The sequence below is a fragment of the Molossus molossus genome, unplaced genomic scaffold, assembly GCF_014108415.1.
Source record: "Molossus molossus isolate mMolMol1 unplaced genomic scaffold, mMolMol1.p scaffold_m16_p_21, whole genome shotgun sequence".
In the NCBI taxonomy this organism is placed as follows: domain Eukaryota; kingdom Metazoa; phylum Chordata; class Mammalia; order Chiroptera; family Molossidae; genus Molossus; species Molossus molossus.
The window spans coordinates 30,470,274-30,481,325 of NW_023425357.1; the positions used below are offsets into that span (position 1 = coordinate 30,470,274).

At 48.7% G+C, this 11,052-nt stretch overlaps 1 protein-coding gene across 1 annotated transcript in view; it reads left to right on the forward strand.

Annotated features, from left to right (window-relative positions):
* FA2H (fatty acid 2-hydroxylase) overlaps positions 1 to 10,276 on the forward strand; it is a 48,885-nt gene extending 38,609 nt beyond the window's left edge. The window contains exons 5-7 of the mRNA XM_036275450.1: positions 5,893 to 6,065; positions 7,454 to 7,706; positions 8,936 to 10,276. Coding sequence (XP_036131343.1) covers positions 5,893 to 6,065; positions 7,454 to 7,706; positions 8,936 to 9,015 — 506 coding nt within the window. The 3' untranslated portion in view covers positions 9,016 to 10,276. The remainder of the gene's footprint in view (positions 1 to 5,892; positions 6,066 to 7,453; positions 7,707 to 8,935) is intronic.
* Positions 10,277 to 11,052: the final 776 nt, after the last annotated feature.

An 11,052-nucleotide genomic window follows, 5' to 3' on the forward strand; every position in this document is an offset into this window, starting at 1 on the left:
AGGCCCCCAGAAGGACCAAGGCTTCCCTGGAAGCAGGGCCTCTGGCCAACCAGAGCAGCCCAGCCAGGGCTGAGGAGCCACTTTCAGGCAATGCTGTTGTGCAGGTGTCCTGCACCAGACAGGGTCACAGCAGGCCCCACTGGTGACAGATGTCAGGCTAGCTTAACCTAGTTTAGAGAGAGAAGGGCCGTTTGGGGACTGAATCTTAGCTGCATCACATGTTATTTTCCAGGTGAGGCATGAAAAATCTCCCCATCGCATAGAGTTGTTTGGAATCGTCACCTCCCTGTCCTGCCTTCCTGTGGTCATCCACACTGGGCACAGGTGTTCAGAAGGGCTTCCTTACTCAGAACCAGAACGTGCCTCCCCTGGGCCTGGTTCTTCCCTTGTAACAACAGTACCACCCTTCAGAAAGGCATGCGTTCACCCACTACAGTCATCTCTCACCACTTCGCACTTGGACTTGCACGACTTCAGTCTATCGCGGTTTTTAATAGAATGAAACCGCAGCCCTGGCCAGTTTGGCTCAGCAGTTAGAGCATTGGCCTGCGGACCGGAGAGTCCTGAGTTCGGTTCCCACTAAGAGCACGTACCTCGGTTGCAGTTTGTCCCCAGCCCCGGTTGGGGTCGTGTGGGTGGTGACCACTCAATGTGTCTTCTCACATTGATGTTTCTCTCTCTCTCTTCCTCCCTCCCTCCCTTCCACTCTATCTGAAGATAAATGAAAAAAAAAAAAAAGAATGAAACCCCAAAAGTCAAAGCGCTAAGTGGCAGGGACAACTGCATATAACTAAAGAATCCTACTTCGCGGAAATTCATTTATCGCGGTAGAGCCTGGAACTGATTAACGGCGATAAATGAGGGCCGACTGTAATTCCCAAAGAGTGTCTGAGCACCTAATGGGTCAAGCACTGGAGACATAAAACAAAAGGCCCACTCTGCCCATACAATTCTCATATCCTACTGGGGATGAATGAGTCAAACTGCAGCCACAATTCAGTGTGATAGACGGTGATGTGAGGGTGATGGGGAGGGTGTGGTAGGAGCCTCAAAGCCTCTGTGGAATTGGGGGTGTCTGCAGAGGCTCCTCACAGGATACACATGGGCTGAATCTCCAAGGATAAGGCGGGGGAGCTCCATTGAAGGAAACCTGAGCAAGTTAGGGATATGGGGTGGGAGGGGCGTACATGGTACATCTAAGGAGCTGGAAGTGATTTGGTTTGGCCCCGGTACAGGGTGATGGGGAGATGAGGCAGGGATATGGCCCACATGGCCAGGTCTTAAGGAAACTTCAGGGACATGTTGGGGGTCTTGATTTTCCTGAAGGTCATAAGGCTCCAGAGAAGGGCTTAGACAGTGTGCGGAGGCAGGGAGTCAGGGTGGTAGCTGGTGCAGTCATGGAGCAGGTGAAAAGTTTACAAGCAGTGAACTGACCTGAGAGAGACATATATTAGTATTTCTTTTATGCTGAATTTACTCCTGGGCCGTACGTTTTTGTTTCTTCAATTTCTTCTGGGATATCTTTTCCTTCTGTGCTACCTCCTCTTCTGGTTTAGGAAGAGGACCCTCTCAGTGAGGATCATCTCACTGTGGCAGGGAGACCTCATGTGCGGGTTCATCGCCCATGAGCTCTGTAAGTTCTGGGATGGATCCGGGAGCTTTGTTCACCTGCATGTGCTCAATGACCAGAGAATCTACATCTAAACCCTTATGTTCAGTGTTACTCTCTGCATTTTTAAGCATGTGCAGCAAGAACTCAGCACCCTTTTTAGGCCACCAACCCTGTTTCCAGCCCCAGTTTGGCCTGGGCACACCTACCAACTTTACTATTGGAACAACAGAATGGCCCACACTGCTTCAGGAAAGTGACACCCTTCAGATACTTGGTGGCTTTTCTTTTTTTTTTTTTTAATCCTCACCCGAGGATATTTTTCCATTTTTTGTACAGATAGAGTGGGAGGGAGAGAGAGGAAGGGAGAGAGAGAGAGAGAAACATCGACGTGAAGGGACACATCGAGTGGCTGCCACCCGCACGACCAACCAAGGCCGGGGACAAACTGCAACCGAAGTACGTGCCCCCAGCGGGAACCGAACCCGGGTCTCTCCAGACCGCAGGCCGATGCTCTAACCGCTGAGCCAAACTGGCCAGGGCTGTGGTGGCTTTTCGATTATGCATACCCTTTATGGTCCGGGCAGTTTCACCAGTGTTCTTAAAGTGCACGTGAATATTTAAATGTCTTGATTTGCATGATTTTATTAGGTTTTCTGGGTCAAGTGAATAGTAAACTGTTTTCAGAGGTCACCTCAAGCCATTTACGGGAAAAGCAAGACTTTTTTTTAATATAGGTGAAATTCATATAACATAAAATTAACCATTTTAAAGCGAACAATTCAGTAGCATTTAGCACATTCAGTGTTGTACAGCCGCTTCCTCTGTCTAGTTCCAAAACATTTTCATCACCTTACAAGGAAACCCAGACCCACTGAGCAGCTGTTCCCCATGTCTACCTCCCCCAGCCCATGGCACCACCAATTTGCTTTCTGTCTCTATCCATTCCCCTCACCTGGACGTTGCATATAAGTAGAGTTATACAACACGTGGTCTTTCATATCTGCTTCTTTTACTTGGTCAACAGATATTAAGGATGGGGAGCCAGCAGAGCTTGGTGACTGGTTGGATGTGGGACAAAGGGATAAGTGAAACCTTTGGTAATGTGTGGACATTGATACCCCTCCCTGAGGAAGGAACCCAAGAGGAGCAGCCTGGGGTGGTGCTGTAGGCAAGAAGGAAGAGGGAAATTATTGGCTTTATTTGGGTGCTGTTTACTTTGTGGGGCCTGTGAACAGTTATAGGGAGATAGCCAGTAGAAAGTGGCTGTCCAGAGCTGGTATAGATCTGGGGATAGTTGGCATGTGGGTGTGACTGACATCTGGGATGCAGCAGAGAGCAGGTGAAAGGGAGGGTCCAGGTTTGACCCTGGAGACAGAGGCAGAGTGTCCATGATGGAGCCTGACCAAGGACATTTAGAGAAGAGGAGAAATGCCAAGTGTCCCAGCAGGCAGGGAGGGGAGCTGCATATTCTAAACCTTACTGGTCCCAGATCCTTTGAGAATCTGAAAAGTTGTGGGCTTGCTCCCCAGAGAACATGCACATAGACACATCATGTCAGCAGATTCACAGATGCTGTGGAATCCAACCGGAGACTCTCTGGGTGTTCATAAGCCCCAAGTGAATAACCTATGTAGTTGCAGATTCAAGGAAAACATGGTCACTAATATCATATGCCACAACCAAGTTAGAGACAAATGAAAAAAATTACTTATATCTGGCAAGAAGTACATCATGAATGGCCTTCACCATTCTTCACAGAAGACAGACTGTAGGGTCTCATTGAGCAAATAGGAAGCAGTGACTTAGAGTCATGAGTCTAGCCTACCTTTTCAGTAGGCTTGGCTACGAAGGGACAGAGCCCATGATAGGACAGTCTTAAAGGCGAGTGAAGAACCAATAGAGAAGGAGATGCCCGTAGGGAAGTGATTGGGATGGAGGGGCTTTGGGACAGGCAAGCTGAGGGCTGTGCACTGCCTAGCAGGGTGAGTGAGCAAGTACTGTAAGTTGTCTGCAATTCCACATCCTCACTCATATGGGCAATGACAGAGCTTCCCTTATGAGGTTGGATTTAGATGAAGTAGTCCACATAAAGCACTTGAACAGTGCCTGGCACATAGGTATTGATCAATGCATATCTGCTATTATTATTATTATTACCATCATCCAGTGCACAGGTGCTTAGGGTCACACCCCTTCCCTGAGGAGCAAGAAGAAAGTTTAGGGTGGAACAGAATCAGGTGTGGTTGAGGTGGAAGCAAGCATGTGGAGGGAGCTGTTCTCCTCTCCCCTTCCTGGCAAATAGGAGGCTGGGTGGAAGGGGAGGGGAATGTTGGAGGGCAGAGGGGAGACAGCTGAACCTAGAGATGTAAAAGTGTATGTGAATGTTCGTAAGTATTACTCAGAACAGCCAAAAAGTAGAAACAATCCAGATGTCCATCAAATAATGAATGGATTAACAAAAGTGGTATATCCATACAATGGACTATTATTTAACCTTATAAAGGAATGAAATCGTGTCACATGCTACAACATGGATGAACCTTAAAAATATTATAAGTAAAGGAAGCCAGTCATGAAAGACTACATATTATATAATTCCATTTACATAAAATGTCCAGATTGTCAGATTTACAGGAAGTAAACGTGTGGTTTTCAGGGGCTGGGAAATGGTAGGGGTTGGAGGAAATGAGGGAATGACTGCTAACGGGTACAGGATTTCTTCCTAGATGATAAGAACATTCTAAAATGGGCTGTGGTGATGGTTGCACAATTCTGCATATACTAAAAACCACTGAACTGTACACATTAAGTGGTGCATTGTATATGTGAATTATATTTTAATAAAGCTGTTCCTTTTTTTAAAAAAAAAAAGAGAGAGAGAGAGAGAGAGAGAGAGAGAGAGAGAAAGTATGGCCAAAGCATTGGCTTGTGGAAAAAAAGAAGTAAAGCTAAGAGGTGGAGGATAGACATGGAGAAAACAGTAACAAGACCTGAAGTCCCCATGAAGTCACAGAATGAGAGAAGTGTAGCAAAGGAACAGGAGCGCCAAGGACTGCAGGCTGTTGGGGGAGGGTTTGGTGTTGGGAACCTCACACTTGATCACAAGTACATCTCCAGACTTCTGGTCTACAGGCTAATCATCTTCAGTTTTGGTTGTTGTTGGTTTTTTTCTATCTTTCTCATGTTTCAAGTCTTGTCCACTGAGATTTCTCTCTGTGTGTTTCCTAATCCTTCCTGCTCTCCGGTCCCTGGTTGTTAACGTTTTTCATCAATGACTGCCCAGCTCTACTGGCTTCACTGGGATTGTCCCTCGCTCTCCCCCATGCCCCCAAGGCAAAGTCACCCTTCTCAGGTGTCTTAGCCATTTGGTCTGCTATAGCAAAACATCACAGACTGTGTGACTTATAAACAAAAGAAATTTGTTGCTCCCAGATCTAGAAGCTAGAAGTTCAGACCAGGGTGCCAGGTAAGGGTCCTCTTCCAAGTCACAGACTCCTTGCATCCTCACATGGATGAAAGGGGAAGGGAATTCTGTGGGCCCTCTTTATTTCTTTTTATTTATGTTTTTGCCCTCAGCCAAGAACATGCTTAGAGAGGAGAGAGAGAGAAAGTGTGTGAGAGAGAAAAACATTGATGTGAGAGAGAAGCATTAATGTAAGAGAGGAACATCAGTGTGAGAAACTTCAATCGGTTGCCTTCCATACATGCCCTGACCAGGAATCAAACCCACAATCTATGTATGTGCCCTGACCAGGAATTGAACCAGCAACCTTTCAGTGCATAGGATGATGCTCAAACAACTGAGCCACTCTGACCAGGCTGGGGGCCCTCTTTTATAAGAGCACTAATCCTATTCAAGAGGGCTCCACCCTTGTGAGCTAATCACCTCCCAAAGGTCCCCCCTCTTAATACCATCACCTTGGGGGGTTAGCTTTCAACGTAAGAAATTTGAAGAGACACATTCAGACCATAGCATTAAGCAAAGGTCCATCACTGGCCACAGCTGCTCCACTTAGTCCCCTTAAAGAAGATCCCAGATCTCTGGCCAGTGGCCCCACTGCTCCCTGAGAGGACCCCTCCAAGCCCAGCACAGATCCTCACAGCCTCCTTCCCATTTTGACCTAAGAGCCCCAGCAGTGTGGCCTGGCTCCATTGCTGCTGGACAGAGGGTAGCAGATCCCAAGGTGATGGGATAGTGAGATGGATGTCTGGAGTCACCAGGCATTGTTGCCCATTGGGACCATCTGCCCTGACCTTGCCTCTCTCTTGCCACCCTGCAGAGTACTCAGTAGCCATGCCTAAGTCCGTGTTCCCAGGCTTCTTCGTGCTGGGGATGCTCCTCTGGACCCTAACAGAGTACCTCCTCCACCGCTTCCTGTTCCATATGACACCCCCCAGCAACAGCTATTACCTCATCACGCTGCACTTCATCTTGCACGGCCAGCACCACAAGGTGAGCAGGGTGGGCTCCCACCCAGGGCCTTGCGACTATAACCCACTCCTAGGAGCTGCCCACAGCTGGGAGGCGGGCTGGGAACAGGAGGAGACTGGGGCATTTGATGTTGCTCAGAGGGAGGACTGGGTCCTCATCTGAACCGGGCATAAGCAGCGTGGGCATGTGGGTCTAGATGCCATCATTATTGACACCAGGCACTCTGCAGGTCCCTTCCATGTACCATCTTGAATCCTCACAACAACTCATTAAACAAATGTTCACTGAGTGCTGGCTCTGTACCAGGCACTACTCTAGACACCATTGAACAAAACAGTAAAAAATCACTGCCCTGGTGGGGCTTCCTTCCGAAGACAATGCTATAATTCTTCCCATTACACAGAGCAGCAAACTGAGCCTTGGGGAAAATAAGAAACTAAGGAACTCTCCCAAGGTCACACTTGTCACAACCAGGATCTTGTGCCTCATTCTGTGGATTCCAGAGTCTCAACCACCCACCACTCTGAGGCTCTTCCAGGGCAACCTGACAATCCCAGTGGCAGGGGCTGAAAGCCAGGTCTGCCCTGAGGAAGCTGCATTCCACTGTCCATACAATGCTGTTCTCAGCCTGTCCCAGGGTACCCCTCCCTCCCTCCCTCCCTCTCTCCAGGAGCTGGCTTTCCAGCACACACTGGTCCTGTTGCTCCTTGTCTGTGTGGAGAGAGGCCCTCATCGGTATATCACTTTATGACTATTGCCTGCTTCCTCTCTTTTCTTCCAGCCCAGAGAGTGTCTGTCTCTTCTCAGAATACTCACCAAGTAGTCACTAAAATCTTACCTCTGCGCCAGGCCTTTGGCTTTTAAAGCCCATTTCTCTTGTTTAATATGACAATACTGGCTTGGAACAAAGAAGGGCCCCTGGTAGGCCAGGGGGTGTGGAGGAAGTATGTTACACTTCCAGTATCATCCCGCCATGGGAATCTGCACTAACCTCAGTTTGCCAGTGTGTTGCCCTCCCGGACAGCATCTAAGTGCCCCGCCTGGTCTTCAGAGGTGGGGCTCCTCTCCAGCACCTAACAAATTCCAGAGCCAAAGTGGCCGCTTGAGCATAAAGCAGGACTCAAAACCGTGAGCATCCCGCCCACATCACATCCACCCCCATGTTCTTGGACAGTGTTCCAGGTCCTATCTGGCTTGGAAATTGGGAACAGGACAGTCTCTCTGGGGCTTTCAGGCATGTTGGCTTGCCCTCTCCAAAGCCACTGAAAGTGCCAAGCCTACCCATGAAAGTCACTGCCCCCTGCCTGGGATATCTGGGCTGCTGCACCCCATCCTCCGTGGGGAACATCTCTGTTGCAACTATACGCAGGCCCCAGGCTGCGTTCTGACTCGAGCCTCTCCATCTACAGGCACCCTTCGATGAGTCCCGCCTGGTCTTTCCCCCTGTGCCAGCTTCCCTGGTGATTGCCTTCTTCTACACAGGCTTACAGATCATCCTGCCTGAGGCGGTGGGGGGCACTGTGTTTGCCGGGGGCCTTCTGGGCTATGTCCTCTACGACATGACCCATTACTACCTGCACTTTGGCTCGCCGCACAAGGGCTCCTACCTGTACAGCATGAAGGCCCACCACGTCAGGCATCACTTCGCACACCAGAAGTCAGGTGAGGTTTGGCCAACACCTCCTAGTCTCACTCATTTAATCATTTAATCATTTGACAGCTACCATTAAGCCCCTACCAAGGGCCAGGCACTATTCTGGGTACTGGGGGATACACGGACAGCAAGGCAAGCTTGGGGTTCCCATCCGACTCTCTAATGTGGGGGGCTATGCAGAGACAAACGAGGAAATCAATCAATAGTAAAAGATCATTTCAGACGGTGACAAGTGCCACAAATAAAGCAAGATGATGCTAGAGGCACCATGTAAGTCAGGGGAGAGGCCCAGCTCTGTCTAACAAAATATGCAAGTCACAGATGTGATTTTTAAATTTTCTAGTGGCCACATTAGCCAGTAAAAATAAATGGATGAAATTAATTCTAGTAGCATATTATATTAAGCCAAATATAGCCAAAATATTTTCATGTCAATATATAATCAATGTAAAACATCATTAATGAAATATTTTACTTTCTTTTTCATATATTAAGTCTTCCATGTCTGGTGTGTATTTTGCACATCTCAATCCAGGTGCTAAATGTTCATTGGAAATATTGAATCTGTATTTAGAGTGTATAAGATTTACAGTAAAAAAAACAAAACAGGAAATTCACATACCCGAATTGCTCTGAATATACTTGAAAGGTTTTCAGCAATTGAATTGAGCATACGTTTTAAAATTGAAATTTAAGTTAATTAAAATGAAATGAAATTAGAAATTTAGTCTCTCTGCTGCTCTAGCCACATTTCCAGTGCTTAGCAGTCATGTGGGCTAGTGGCTACCATGTGGGATGGCAAAGCACTAGATAAAGTGGTCTAGGAAGATGTCACTGCAGAGATGTCGTTAGAGCTGAGATCTAAATTTTAAAAAGCCAGCATCTGACCTCTGGGGAAAGAACATCTCAGGAGCAACAGGTGCAAAGCCTTGAAGCCGAAACAAACATAGCACCTTCAAAGAGAAGGAAGAGGAAGAGGCAGGCAGGGGCCAGGCCCTCCCAGGAACTCGTGCCAGATAAAGAATTTGGGTTTATTCCAATGGCATCCTTGGGAGACTGGAAACACAGGTACGCTGCTCTTGCCTTCTGCCAGGATGGCCCTGAGAGTTGGGAAGGCCAGTGGGGACAGATGTTAAAATCTTCCCAGTGCTGGCCCTACCCTGGCTCCCTTTCTAAGCAGATTTATCCTCCTCCCTGGACAGTGCCTTACCTTCTCCTTATTCATCTCCCTCTCTAGGATTTGGCATCAGCACTAAATTTTGGGATTACCTTTTCCACACTCATATGCCGGAAGAACCCCACCTGAAGATCCAGTGACAACTCCCAGCCCCACTGTGGCCCCTGCCCTATCCCACTCCCATCCAGACCCTGCAAAGGTGTGCCTGGCCAGGCAGGATGAGCTTTGTCCAGCTCTTGGGCTTGGTGAAGGGTGCTGGGAGACCCTAGAGACTGAGACTGACCCTGAGACTTCCCTCCTAACCCACCACATGAGGGTCACATCCACTTGGGCCCTCAGGGACTAGCTCTTTCCTGCAGCATCCCAGCCTTTCCACCAGCATCTCTGCCCAGAGTCTTAGGCCACAGGACTGCTTTAGGACCCAGCCAATATCAGCCCCAAGGGGAATGAAGGAAACGGACCCCTGTGACTTTCTGACAGGTCTGTGACCCACCTGTGTCTTAGCACCTCGGGCTCCCTGGGAGCCACTCCCACAGAAAGAGTGGGGTATGCACGGCCTCTGGCCCTAGTCTTCCCCACCTTCCCTTCCTGAGGACGGTTTGATGACTCTGGCTTTCTCCTGATGAATGGAGAACACTGAGGTGGATGAAGAGCTCTCACAAGAAGAGATAGCATGATGCCATCCCAGGTCCCAGGGCAGTGCCTCTGTCCACTGCCAGTCACAAGTGCCAGCTGTACCACCAGAGGCCTCAGGCTGAGACACATGCCGAGCCCTCGCCTGCCTGTGCAGATGGGCCGAGGCTAGCTGGCCTTGGCCTCAAGGCTGACGGGAGTCAGGGCTCTTTCTTTAGGAACCACCAGCTGCTCTGGCCGTCTCTTCTCTGCCTCCAGAATCACAAAGCTTTTCTCCAAGGGAGGCTAAAGAGGCCTCTCTATGGGTGGGAGCCCCACCTCATTTCTATCCATTCTTGACCACCACCTGCACAGGTGGGCCCCTGTCCCCTCACCCAGGACCCTTCCAACCAGTGCCTCCGTAGGCCAAGAAGGAGACTTTATTCAGTGCCTTATCTCCCTCCCCATTTGCTTTCCTACCAACCCCCACCCCAGCAGATGAGGTTCCAGCCCCTTTTTCCTCATAACCAAAACCCTCACTGCTCATAAGAGGGTCTTATTTATAAACTATATAAATGCTCGAGTAGCTGCTCAGATTGCCCTTTCTAATCCTATGTGTTGAGCTTATGTAAACCTTTCATCCTATTTTTGTTCCCTTCTTACCCACAAACCATTACTACTTGAAACTTCAAAAACTCCATGAGCATAAAGGCTAAAGAGAAGCAGTTTGACCGCTCCTGTGATTTGTACTGTTTACTGTGGAGTTATTTAAAGATTTTGGAATAAATATACAAACTACAATTGTGAAATAAAGGTGTAAAATAAATTGTATATTTTGAAAAATAAAAACATTTTAAAAGAAACAAAGAGTAGTTGCTACTTATTGAGGTTGATTCACCAGACTTTATCCTGGAGGGTAGGGGATGGGAATGGCCCATCCAGGAGGAGGAGTATTTATCACTGACCAGGTTGTGTAGACTTGTCGGGGTCATGCTGATAATAAAAAGCTGAGCAACTCCTATTCTCGGACTTGTTTCTGTTACTGTTTTTAAATTCTCGCAGACAGCATGCCCCCTTACTGCCTGCACATGGGGCAGGGGTGTGGGCAGTATGACTCCCATCAACCACCTTGGCACACCACTGGGAGACGGCTCCTCTGCAATCTCTCAGACCCCAACTGAAATTCCAGCTGACTTTCCTAACACAAAGGAGGAAGACTCTAGCAACAAACACCCACTGTGGGAACTAGAACATCAGGACGGCTCAGTCGAGGTGAAACGGTCTCTCAGGATGTCTTCGTAGCCACCACACCAGAACCACCTGAGGAATCTCTCAAAATACAGTTCCAAGTTTGCAACACACAGAGTCTGGTTCAGCAGGCCCGGCAAGGTGGGCCCTGGCTTCACCTCCCCAAGGATGCAGAAGCAGAAGCCGACGTGAAGTAATGTTGGTGAGGTTCCTGCGATGTGGAAGGAGTCTCGGGCTTCGCTGCTTCTGGCTCCGGCAGCCATGTGGTGGCTTCGTCCCTGCAGATTCAAGCCTGAAGATAAGGACCACCTGCCTGA